The sequence below is a fragment of the Lissotriton helveticus genome, chromosome 10, assembly GCF_964261635.1.
Source record: "Lissotriton helveticus chromosome 10, aLisHel1.1, whole genome shotgun sequence".
In the NCBI taxonomy this organism is placed as follows: Eukaryota; Metazoa; Chordata; class Amphibia; order Caudata; family Salamandridae; genus Lissotriton; species Lissotriton helveticus.
The window spans coordinates 204,423,809-204,437,343 of record NC_136071.1 but is presented as its reverse complement, the minus strand read 5'-3'; the positions used below and the strand labels follow the sequence as shown (position 1 = coordinate 204,437,343).

The 13,535-nt window shown below is 45.0% G+C and overlaps 1 protein-coding gene across 3 annotated transcripts in view; it reads right to left on the bottom strand.

Annotated features, from left to right (window-relative positions):
• Window positions 1–13,535, bottom strand: part of RSPH10B (radial spoke head 10 homolog B) — a 517,038-nt gene that overhangs the window by 305,451 nt on the left and 198,052 nt on the right. For all 3 annotated transcript variants that reach the window (XM_078665151.1, XM_078665153.1, XM_078665152.1), the window contains exons 15-16: window positions 678–757; window positions 440–588 (exon numbers count right to left, since the gene is read on the bottom strand). In XM_078665151.1, the coding sequence (XP_078521277.1) occupies window positions 440–588; window positions 678–757 (229 nt within the window). The remainder of the gene's footprint in view (window positions 1–439; window positions 589–677; window positions 758–13,535) is intronic.

Below are 13,535 nucleotides of genomic sequence, written 5' to 3'. Positions count from 1 at the left end.
CTGTTCAATTTAGAAAACAGAGTGGTGAAGATAAGACGACTTAACTTTTGATGGACCTAATAAATTATAGAGTTGAGCGCTAACATATAGTTAAATCTGGCCTAGACCACATATTCATAAAGGAAACTCATTGTCTGTAATGCAAAATTTTGAGACATCAAATTGGTGTTTCCAATAAAGATATTACTGACCTGGGTAAATCTAATAGTGAAAGAATCAAAGGGAAAACACAGTGCAGTAATTGTATGTGTGAAGGACATAGTGCAATGTATTTCATCATTGATCTAACCAGTGTGGAAGGTGGTAAGCAGGGAAATGTTGGGGCCATAATAATCAGGGCATATCATAGGTCAATGGTGGGTATAGTTCACTCATTGATGTACATTACTGATGTGTATACAGGCATAAAGATTCATCAAAACTAAATTTGAACTATTACTTTCAACATCCAGATGAAGTGCCTCATTGTCATTGTATATTCATACGGCGGAGAGGAGCGTTTAGTAAGATTAGATCTGTAAATCTCCCAGCATTTATTAATGTAACCAACCAAATGGATAGTTCGTTCAAGATCAGAAAATAAAACTCCTACAAAAGAAAAAGGAAATACATTATAGTAGTTATTGTGAAGTATGCACATAATAATGAATATTTGCTAATTCTCTTGTAATATTTACCTTTGATTTTACATGCATTTGGAATAATATTCTGGGACATCATCTTCGTAAATCCAGTGACTAGACATGTGTCATTAACTCTAAAACAAGAAAGAATTTATAGGTTAGAATATCCTCCCAAAATCAATGTATGAAAAATAAGGCCACTTTACGTTTGGAGATGTAATGCAGACTTTACTGCCTTTCATGACATTTTTATTCAAGAGTACTTTTGTACTTTTGGGTAATGAAAAAGCAATTTGAAAATGCTTTCAGGTGAAAGGAAAGGTAAATGGGAGGCTACTGGAAACAAATCAGGGATGTGATCGCTACAGTATAAAAAAAAAGATGTATCAGGTCATCTAATACAAAGATTAGAAAATAAACTTTGAATTTGTCTTTCTTTACTCCCCAACCCTAAATTTCCAACCTTAAGCTCTCCAACCCTAAATTCTTCCATAATAAAACATCTCTTCTTCTTCTTTGCTATATCATTTCTGTAATTAAACGTTAACCAGTAAATACTATAACTAACAATTATTTAAAAGGTGGGAAAGAGGGGCGCAGAAGGCCAGGTGTCCAAGCTGCTTTTCGTGCTACTGTTTCACTTCTTTGAACTGTCCCGCCTCCTACGAGGAACAGTAGCTGATTGGTTGCAACTGATGAAAGATCTGGGCCCTCATAACATGTGGCAGAATTTTACCTAGAACGATTATTCCTGGTGGGATTTTGCCACCCGCAATTATGAGTGTACCAGTTTCTCCAGACTTAAAACTATCAGACCCTAACTTTCATGCTGCGGGGGCTTCGGGCGGGAGAACAGCCCAACCCTGCAACAGCAAGGGGGAGCAGGAAACGCTCCTGCCAGCAGGCCTATGACGTGGTTGTACACACCATGTAAAGCATTATCATCTGAGGATCATGTCAATTAGAAAGTGTATGCCATACAAGATTTTTCTAATTGTAAATCTTCTTTCTGTGGTTATGCAATTATATATACATGTAAGCTAACGTGGATTCTACTACTAGGAAACTGAAATACCCGTTAGCAGTGCATTTTTGGAAAGAACATATGACTGATGAAACATCACATTTCAGATTTATAGGAATTGCACAGATGTGACCTCATCAAAGGGAGGGAGACAGAATACTAAGGCTTCCCAAATTAGAATCCTTTTAGTTCTACAAATTAAAAAATGTGAAGAACGGGATCAGTACTGATGAAGAGTTTTATGTTCATCTGGGATAAGATTTATCTTCTGATGTATTTTTGGTGAATCTGATGAGAGAATGATAGCGCTAACTAGTGATGAATGGGTTAATACAGTATGAGATATAATGAGAGCTTGTGACCCTTATTGTTAGTTAATTGCTTGATCAATCTTTTTTGGTTCTTATATTGAAATGTGTTGCAGGATATAGTTCATTTGGCTAAGACCTATGGATTAGTATCCATGTTTGGAGCTCAAAAGTAACACGTTACGAATTGGTAGCATAGCGGAGAATGAGAGTTTCTGTAGTGGCTAGTAACCATAGCTCGAGACTGGCTTAAACTTTAAGATAGAAATTAGAGCAGAGTTTGGTGATGCTTTTACCTGAATATGTTGCATCATTAATAATCTATAGGTGCTGAACCACTGTTGTGCTGGCACACGTAGCAGAGCTTAAATAGATATGATGTATGGCATTTATGGATTTTGGATACCATTTTATATAGAAACTGGAGTAGGTTCATGAACTTAGACTTAAATGTTGGATATTTCAGGATGAAGTTATGGATTCAGAGTAGAGAATGAACCCTTTTTCAGTAGGTGTAGGTCAGGGTTCAATACTTGCTTATAGATTTTTTTTAATTTAAAATGATTTCAAGTCAAGTCAAAAAAGTCTTTATTTCGACAACATTTCATAAAAAACAACATATTTAACAAAAAAAACAACAACAATACCATAATAATACAATATACAAAATTGGTTCATATACAGTGGTAAAAGAGAAAGGATATTCACATAGATCCTGCTAATTGATCTTGTCTTCTGATTGTTTCATACCTATCAGTTCTAATTACTTTAAGATCATAAATATTTTAAAAGCAAATTATACAAGTTAAAAAACATTATCTACAATACATTAATGGTAGTAAAGGGTCGTAGATAAGAACATTTAATCTATTTGGGCATTAACTAATTTTAGTTTTTTCCTTCGTATTGCCCACATCCAGTTCAGGAATTTAGCGACAGCGATTATTAAACTTTCAGAACAATCCGTTTTAAAAATCCTTAGTGCCTCTGTTCCTTTTTTAATGCCCTTCTGCATGCATATGGGCCTTAGCCGCCTATGGCGTGGAGATTTGTACTCAGGGCATATAAAAAGGATGTTAGCTAAGCTTTCCGGTTGGGTAATACAAAAAGGACATGAGACACCGCTACCAATTGGCCATTTACCGGCAAAGGAGTTAATTGGGAGGGTACCCACCCTGTACTGGTGGAACAATTTCCTATCCTCAGGGGTTGTGATAAAGTCCCAATAAGGTTCATAGGCCGGTAAATGCTTGAGCTCCAGAAAGTCACTTAACATTGATAAAACGGTACATCTTTGAAAGTCTTGTGATGACACCATAGACCAATAAAGCTCTTTTAATGTCTTGCGTGAGGGTAAGGCATTTTGTGCGGGTTTATCCCATAATTCACCCAGGCCCAGGGCATTGTAAGTCGCCTTGACTTCTCTGAACCAGCTTATTCTGCTTGCTATATCCATATCCCTGGCTTCAAGGAGTGCCTGGGCATACTGGGAGAGTTCCGGGGTAACCCAGATCCTCCGCCAGTATGCAACCGGTCTAAATCGTGCTACATCCTCAATTCTCTGGAATCCCAAGTCTATATAGAGGGGTAAGAGCGGCGTAGATGGAGGGAGACTCACTAATCCCCTCATAAACTTGTTTTGGGAAATTGCCAAAGCTGAAATATTACATGGCCCCCATAGTTCAGCCCCATACAGTACAGAAGCCCGTATTTTAGTATCATACATTTTTAGTGCTGGAGCTATAGGTTTAGTGGCCGAGGAACGTAATTCTCTTAGAAGTACTCCTGCCAACTGGGCATGTCTAACGACTAAATGGTTAATGTGGGGTTTCCATTCGAGCCTTGAACCCAATGTGATTCCAAGATAGGTAAAAGATTGGGTCTGCTCGAGCAACTCCCCGTTCATTATTGCTCTTCCTTTCACAAACTTGTGCCTATGCATGACCATAAATTTTGTTTTTGACACATTATTAGTGAAGCCATAATCAGTACAGAAAGTTTCAAAGCGCCCGATTGCTCTCTGGAGCCCTTGTTGAGTCTTAGAAATTAGAAGGGTGTTGTCTGTAAACATTAACAGGGGTATCGACAGACCACTAAGCTTTGGGGCGTCCGTAGGAAAATCCTTGTAGTAGTCGATAACCCTGTTAATGTACAAAGAAAACAGTGTTGGTGCCAAGACACACAGTTGTCTTACACCTCTCAAGGTTGGAAACCTATCTGTGATCTGACCTTGTTCACCCCACCGGACCTGAGCAAAGTTATTGTCATGAAGTTTAATTAAAAAAGCGAGAAGTTCCAGTGGCATACCTTGTTCCTGGAAGACTCTCCACATCTTCATACGCGGTACTAAATCAAAGGCCGATTTTAAGTCGACAAATGCCGCGTATAGTGTGCCACCTCCAATAGATAACAACAAATCTAAAAACCTGATCCACAGTGCTTGTGTGTGCACGGAACCCAGCTTGTAGAGGTGACAAGACCTCAACGTCATCTATCCAGTTTAGGATCCTAGACAACACGAGCCTGGCTACCACCTTCTGGATACAATCTATCAGGCTAATTGGCCTATAGTTTGCGGGATCAGAGCGATCCCCTTTCTTAAAAATGGGGATTATCTCAGCTCCCTTCCAGGTGTCTGGGATTGGGGAGCCTTTAGCAATGGCATTTACAAGGGACTTTATATACGGCGCCCATACCTCTTTCCCGTGTATAAAGAGATCCGCGGGTATGCTATCCAGCCCTGGTGCTCTACCCTTTGGGACAGAATTTAGAGCGTGTTCAACTTCTTTTATACTAAAATGTAGTGGCGTAAGAGTTACATCAGTGGGGGAGATGTTAATGCTTATCCCCATATCAGAAACCGGGCATGCAAACTGCATCTTAAAATGCGACACCCATAGTTCTGGGGAGACATGGTTTTGCGGATGGACCCTGGGGCACCCTTGCCCCATTTAACCAGGTCCCAAACACCTGCCATATTTCTAGTTTTACTGGCATCGTATAACTCTTGCCAGTATTGTTCGTCCCCGGATCGTTTTGCTTCCCGCTGGGCAAGTTTATACTTGCGCCTTGCATCTTGTATTAAGTCCCTATTTTTCGATCTTACAGCCACAGCTAGTGATTTATATGCATCCCTGAAACTTTTGCCATACCAGGAATCTGCCTGCTTTTTATAACTTCGTTTGGATCCAGTAACCTCCTTAATAAAATAGTTTTTAAGAGTATTAAAAAGAGTTGAATGGATTGGAACAACCTTAGACATAAGATCCTGATCTGTTGTGCATCCCTGAAGCTCCATGGATGCCCTTACAGCTAGTTCACCCATTGCAGTAATGTGTTCCTGTTTCAGGAGATATTCAGTCCATTTCACCCTCCGGGTGTCATATGTGGGAAATATATCAATAGTTGTTAAGCTTGGGTCAGCCTGCTTGCCTCTGTGCAAGTCCAATTTTAAGCTCAGAGGATTGTGGTCACTCTCCACTCTTTTTACAATGGCCATATCATGGATTGATGTCCAAAACTCTAGGTTGACAAGTATGTAGTCTATTCGACTGCTACGCACCCCATTATCAAAAGTTGGTTCCCCCTCTTTGTCCGATCTAGTCCTGCCATTTGCAGCCCTTAGTCCCTGCTCTAGGCATAGGGCTTTGAGCTGAAGTGCAGCCTGAGTCCATCGTTTGATGGGAGGAATAGTCAGTTGCGGGATGTGCCAAGTGAGGTCTTCCTCCATTGCTAAATCAATATCATTTTGGTCTAGAGGTTCAAAGCAACAATTGAAATCTCCCGCAATCAGCAAGTTCGCTTTACCATTGTAGTTATCAAGATGGGAACCCAGCTTAGAAACTATCTCTGAGGGTTTACCTCCTGGTTTACCTCTTGCATATACGTTAAAAATGTACAGATCTCTACAGTTCGGGAGCTGTAACCTAATAATAAGGATGTCGTTACAGCCAGAGTCCAACTGAGTAGCTCTGTACCTATCATTCTGTTTGACCCAGGTTATCAAGCCCCCCATGGGCCTGCCTCTTGTAGTTTGGATTGCAGGGATAAAGAAATTCAAATACCCTGCCTAAACTGGGGCGCCATCTGCCATGTTTCCTGGAGTAATATGACTGTATATGTGTCTATAAATGCTAACCAGTCTAAGGACATTAGTTTACTCTTAAGTGCTGCAATATTCCAGGAAACCAGTGATTGTGCTGTTAAGATGTCACTAGTGCACTCAGCAGCCTACGACTGACTTCCTGAGGGGGTATTACCAGGCATCGCTTGGGTCCATTTTGGAGCAACAGGTACGATGCACTGGACAGTAGAGCTTAATTCTAGGCTGTGATTCCCATCAGGAGTTGATTCCCTCATATTATCAGTCTGGCCCATAGTATGTTGGCGTCTCCCTTCTTGCTTCTACTGTGATCCATTGGTTTAATTTGCTCCTTATCAAGCACTCCATTAGGGGCCACTGATATATCAATGTGCTTAAATACATGGTGCTCCCTAGGTGACCCTTTAATAAGTCAGTCCACCCCTTCTAGACCAGACAACATAGAAAATCGATTAAAAGTTGGGATGTTAAAACTGGGGCCTTCTGCATTACTTAGGAATGGGTTCCTGGGTCTTAGTGGGTTGGTCAGCAGAGATTGGGGGTAGAAATAACTTAAATCACGGGTAGATATTCCCCCCCTCCACTTTTCAGATACCAATCTCTAATTTGTGCAATTACCCTACGATCCCTGAAGTTAATAATAATAACATCCCCCAGTGTGTCTTTTGGTTTATGCCCCACCCAGCCCAATCTTCTTACATGCAAGATTTCACCATCTATATTGGGCAGTAGGGGCCTGTTATTTCGAAGCCAGTGGACTACTTTTTTTAAAGTTCTGGGTAGCCTTCTATTTTTCCGGCTGCCAGTTCGGGCACCCCGGTGAGAACTATGACATATGGTGCCGCTTCAGGTGGCAGGTCTATTTGTTGCAAGGTTCGTCTTACATTCTTAGCTAAGGGGTGGGCCCTAACAGTTTTTCCGAGTTTGTTATCCGGTTTACTTGCTAGTCCTCCCTCTCTTCCTTCCCTAGTACATGTATGTGCACTATCTAATTCCGCAGGGGCCAGAATGTTCTTGAGCGAAGGGGATGTAGTGTCCTCGCTATTCACTAGATTAATTGTTTTCCCCCCTGTCGGTGGCACTCATGGAGTCGGATTCGATTTATGGACTGCCAAATCCCTGAATAGTTTAGTGTTTGTTGCTATTGCTTCCTCTAAAGACCCCAGTTGTTCAGTCATTCTTTTTACTCTCTCCACAAGTGGTAATATAAGGGATTTAACTAAATGTTCAATGTTTCCCATTAAGTCTTGTCGAGAGTTAGGAGATGGGGGCAGATAATGAGGCTGTGTTTTCTTAGCTTCTTTTCTTGGGCCCTTTGGGGGGCTTAAGACCGTTTTGGCAGTTTTAGCACGCCTGCCCGTGTGACAGTTCCCCCCGCGCTTCCTTTTATTTACCTGTCCTGGCCCCAATGACTTGTTATCTGTGTTCGTCTTCAGGATAGGCTTGGGATGATTGTCCCCCTTGGAGCTAAATATTATTGGGGGTTCTATATTTGAATCATTAATATCTGACTCCCTACTTGTGTCAGATGATACGCTTAGGTCTTGTAATTGTAAGGGAATACCAATGTCGCCGTTTGAGTCCTTTTCCGTGCCTAATTTTGGTGGGGTGGTAGCAAGCTGAATAGAACCCAGAGACAAGCGTTTATTGTACAGAGGTTCTGAGGATAAACGACGCTCAGTGATGGCTATCTCGCATTCCAGTACATTAGCGGCCCTTGTTATAAACTGATCTAAAGTCCCTCGAACTGACCCTCCCACCAGGGATTTCCTGCTTGTGCTTGGGCGTAAATTCATCTTTCTAAACGATGTTTTACCAGGCTCAGGTCAGGTGCAAAGATAGTATCGATTTCAGGGAGTGTTATGTTACATATACTGGAACACGGGACAACTGACACAGGTCATATCAAAACATAGTTGTCACTGATAATGAGTTTAGTGTCTTATTTAATGTGTCCCACGAATCCAATGTAAGGGGGGCCCCCGGCCCGGCCTCCTTTGGCCCATGACGGCCACAGACGGTCCCGCCCTTGTCCCGGGCTTCTCCCGGCGCTACCCGCGCGCGACCTCGCGGGGCGAGAGACCAGGCGGGTCTTTATGCGCCTCATGGCACGTGCAGTTGAGTCGTCCTGCCCCAAGGGATCCTGGGGCTTGTAGGCAGCAGGAGGTGGACCGGCGGAGCCAAGCCCGGCCGGTCAACGGTGAGTAGAAGCCTGGAGGAGCGGGGGGCGGAGCTAAGCCCGGCCACAGGAGAACAAGCAGCGAGACCAAAACCCCACAGCAAACAAACAGCGTCTGGTGAACACCGGGGAACTCGGCCCCAGGCGGGTCTTTATGCGCCTCCTGGCGCGTGCAGTTGAGTCGTTCTGCCCCAAGGGATCCTGGGGCTTGTAGGCAGCAGGAGGTGGACCGACGGAGCCAAGCCCGGCCGGTCAACGGTGCGTATAAGTCCGGAGGAGCGGGAGGGCGGATCCAAGCCCGGCCACAGGAGAACAAGCAGCGAGACCAAAACCCCACAGCAAACAAACAGCGTCTGGTGAATGATTTCAGTTTTGGTTCATTATGACTAATAGTATGTGAATGTGCTTAGCTCTTCTTTTTGTGTCACATTCACGCTTAGGGGCCCGTTATGATGGCGTAACGATCGCCACCACCTTGCCGCCATCGTAACGAGTAATACCCCAGCCATATTTAATGGCAGGGGGCATTGTGGCGGATGCAAAGTGCGTCTGCCGCTTTTCCGCCAGTCAGCAATCGTTCCGATTGCCGGCCGGGCGGACTTGGGTCACAATATGGTGGCAGTGTCTAGCAGGCACCGCCATCCATATCAGGATGTGTGTGGTGTAAGGCCTTTCCAAAGGCTGGCAGGGATTTGTTTTGGGGGCCCGTTGCGGGCTCCCGGTGGGGGTGCACTTGTGGGGGTACCCATGGTACCCCCTCCATTTCCATGCACAAGGTGGCAGGCACCACACAACATGGCAATTTGGCATTGCGGCGGGTGCTGCTGTAAGCCAGGGTGGTGGTCGCATCCTGATTCGCGGTGCCGGACCGCCGCATGTCTGGTGGCCGGTCCCAAAACCCCGGATGGTGGGCGGACTCAGGTCCGCCCACCATCCTAATCGACCCCTTAGGGTTTTATTGAAAGTGATGGAGGATGAATTTTGAGCATCTATTTTATGTGCGGTGATTATGTTAAGTAAAATCATAGAGTTGGTTGAGAACCACAGAGCGGTAAAATGCCAGTTTGTATGTGATAGACTCCATTTTGTAACTGTTTGCACATATAAATCATCCATGTTTCTAGCTGTGTTGGCTGCAGACATATGAATTGCGGAGCGGCACTATGCCAGTTACTTCCTAGAAATCTAAAGGTGAGGAATAATTTTGCAAGAGATGTGTTAAATAAACCTTTACGTTCTAGTATCACTAGGACTTATAGAAAATACATTTTTTCTGTTCTTGTAGAATACTCCTGATAGAGCGCCATGTTGTTTGAAAATTGTAGGGGTGCATCATAACCGCCTGTAGTCAGCACCCGCATATTTAGAGGACCTTACTAATGTTTGGTTTTGAAATGTAGGACTAATCGAGAGTGTTGCAACATATAGAATCATGCTCATATCATTTATTGATTAAGGTAGTGCTTAATCGAGAGAATAATGCTTTAAGTCATTTGGGATTAATTGCTTTGTATATGTAATGTGTTTCGAGATTAAACGTGCTATATTAAAGCTGCACGTGTGAGTTTGCCTATTGAGAAATGTAATGTTTTAACATGAGAATAATGTCAGCTAACATAGAGTGTAATGTTAGGATTTATTAATTAAATGCTTATGTTGTCGTATTAGAAATGCATTTAAAAGGGTAAAGGCCTGAGAGAAGAAACGTTAGCAAAGGCCTAAGTGTGATTTTCTTAACATGACTAGAAATGTCGAGCTGGAAAAATGCTTTGGGAAAGAAACTTATGGTTGCAGTTGAATTTCGAATTGTAACTTTGGGCGTGCAGAGGGATAGTTCTCATGCATTTCTTTTGCAGGTGCAAGGCATAGGAGCTCGTTAGGTAGAATAAGTCATTGTTTAGAAGTTAGATTAGTAGGAGTGAAGACGAAAAGAATGTGCTGGCAGGTGTGTTTGTAACATTAGGCGGAGAAGGTGCCTGGGACCCAAGGACCCAGAAACGGTTTCTGAAAGAAGACGGTTCGACACTGGAAAAGTACAAGGGGCTGTACCTGCTGAAGGAGGAGTGCCATGGGCGTGTTCATTGTTTTTGGGTTTTTGTATTAAGGAAAAAGCCCAGAGGGTGGAGAGTTAGTTCGGTCTTAGTGAAGCTAGGGTTAGAGTCATTTGGGTTTAGACGAGGTCCTGTCTAAGGCAGTGCAATTGGGTGTGCAGTTTGACATGGGTGTTAGTTTGGACTAGGCAGGAGAATTTAAGGAGCATCTTAGAACGAGCTCGGTAGTTTAGGCTACTTTTTTTTAAGTTTTCAAAAACCTTTATTGCTCAAATCTGCAGATTTACACAGCTCGTGGCCTTCAACCCGGAGGCCGGCAGCAGAAGGGTCAGTCGCCAGAGGCTCACACTTTGGTAATTTACACAGCCTTGTAGCCGACAACCCTGGGGTCCGGCGACGTATCACTTTTAATACTTATACCTCCTAGTGTGGTTGTTCACTTCGTAGGGTATTATATTACTCCCTCCCAAGGGCAATATCTTGCACTTAGTACCGACCCTTGTCATTACTCAGTCGCACACGTATCTGCAAGGACCCTATCAGTTTATGTCTAAAAAAAAATGGAAAACTACCCCTGAAACAGCCCTAACCCACCCCCCCCCCCCTCAAAACCTTATGCACACCTAGCCTTTCCAACCTTGAACTTAGCAGTGGTGGTTGTATGTCGTACATCTCTAACCCTCGAACAACTTGGTACCCAGTCATGTGTCTATTCCAGCCTTTACTCTCCCTCCCCAGTAAGTCCTATCTCGCAGTGCGTAGAGGTCTCCCCATTATGTCTCCGTGTGTTACTGCCCGATCTACTCTTAGCACCTCGACTAACATTCCCCCCTATCCGGGCGCTGTCTTCTCCCGCATCCCTTTGCATGAATGCTCGCTGAACTACACTACTACCCCACCCCTGTGGGCTGTATAGCATCTGACAGCGCGTTCTCCAGCTCTGTGTCCTCACCCGCTGTGTTACCCGTGTCTCTGGCCCTCAAGTGCATTGAATATAAGTTCCAGAAGTTCTTCGGTCGACTCGTAGGAGGAAGTAACTCGCTGTAATGTTCGGATTGCGTGCAGCAATACAGCATATCCTGCGCCCATCTCTAGGCCGTAGGCAATGGGCCTCTCATCCAGCAGAGGGCAACCACTCGCCTTGCCATTAACATTCCCAGATCTACGAGACGCCTGACTGCCACAGGCAGTCCTCTGGAATAGCCGAGCAGGGCTAGCGCTGGGTCCAGGGTCAGCTCTAATTCCAGTATCTTGTTTAGTTCTGAGAATGTGCTGTCCCAGAACTTCTGGACCCCCGGGCACCACCACGCCAGGTGCATGAAGTCCGCAGTTGGTGTGTGGCACCTCTCGCACTCCGCCGCTGTCTCAGGCCATATCTATGAAGCCTCTCTGGCGTGTAGTATACCCTTTGGATGAACTTGAAATGTAGTAGCCTGTGTCTCCCGTTTAGTGACAGCTTTTTCGTATTCGCACAGCAGTATCTCCACGTACCGTCATCTATTGTGACCTGCAGGTCTCTTTGCCAAGCCACTCTAGCTTTCATGAGCTGTTGCTCCCTGTGCGACAGTGAAATCTTGTATAAGTTCGTGATTAACTTGCGCGGAGTTTCTGTTTTAATAACGTACGTGAGCTCCGGCACCTCAGGTGGCTCTGCTAGGTCCGGGCCGAGAAGGTCCAGCAATGCGCTGCGCACTCTGTGATATTGAAAACGGAGCAGCAATGTGGCCTCATCATAGTTCGCCATTGCCTGGTCCCCCGTCCTCGCTTGCCCATTTAAGAACAGATCTACCGGCTTGTTGATTCCCAGTTCGTGTAACACCTGTACCACCCCTCTCTCAAGTGCAGGCGCCAACCAAAGAGCCCACTCTACTGGCATGCATGGGGTATATAGGAGTGTGCAGTGCTGGGCCTGCAGAAGGGAGTACCAGGCGTGATTCGTGGCTGTTATGGAGTCTAAAATGCCCGTTCTACGATCCACCGGTCGGAAGACCGTGGCAGGCAGTGGGAGAGGGGTCGCGAAGACTCGGTCAATGCGAACATGGGGGATGAGCGTGTCTCCATGTATCCACGTGTGTAGATGTGCTGCCTGCGCGACTCTATAGTACAGCTCCAAATCCGGAGCTCCCAGTCCTCCCATGTCATACGGAAGCATTTGAAGGGCTCATTGCGCACTAGGCTGTTTGCCACCCCACGCCAGTTTTATCATGAGTTGTGTCATGGTCCTAAAGAAAACATTCGATAGGACCATAGGTATTGCGCTGAACAGAAAAAGGAATCTTGGCAGCACCACCATTTTCATGATGGCTATACGCCCCATTAGGGATAGCGGCAGTCTGCACCACTTTTCCACATAATCTTCCAGCTTGCTGTAAGCCACTCCGTAGTTCTCAGGTAGAAGTGTTTCCGAATCTGTATGTAGTTTAAGCCCTAAATATCTAACCGGCTCCTGGGTCTACTGTAGCGGGAATTCCATGTCGAATGCACTAGTCGCTGGGGTCAGAGGGAATGCAATTGACTTCGACCAACTCACCCGTAAGCCAGAGAGCGCCCCAAAGCGCACCACCTCCCTTAGCATGGATGATAGGTTGTTCTCTGGGTCTCTGGCGTACAGCAGTGTGTCATCAGCGTACGTTGAAACTACTATCTTATACAACGGGAAACTGACCCCTTGGTTGTGGTGGTACTCGCGAAGCGCGCAGGCAAGAGGCTCTGCCACCAACGCATAGAGGAGCGGAGATAATGGCCAGCCCTGTCTAGTTCCCCTGCCTATCGGGTAAGCGTCTGTAACTAGGTCACCAAGGCGAAGCCTCGCCGTCGGGTGATAATATAGAGCGCCGAGCATTTGAAGGAACGGCTCTCCCAAACCAAAACGCGGCAATACCTGAGTCATGAAAGGCCACTCAACAGAATCGAACGCTTTCTCCATGTCGAGGAAAACTGCGATGGCTTTTGCGTCTTGTTTAATATGTTGCATGGTGCCCAGTACCGTGCGAATATTATAGGTGAGATTCCGGCTAGGAATAAAGCATGCCTGCTCTGGTGCGACTAACTTGGAAGCAAGCAGCATCAGCCGTGTCGCCAGGATCTTCGCATAGATCTTGGCGTCCACATTGAGTAGGGACAAGGGCCTATATGAACTGCACTCGTCGTGGGGTTTGCCAGGTTTGAGTATTGCGACTATCAGTGCTTCCCGCATGGATTGTGGCATGCTGCTGTTCACACAGTTGTCGTCATAGAGGGTGGACAGA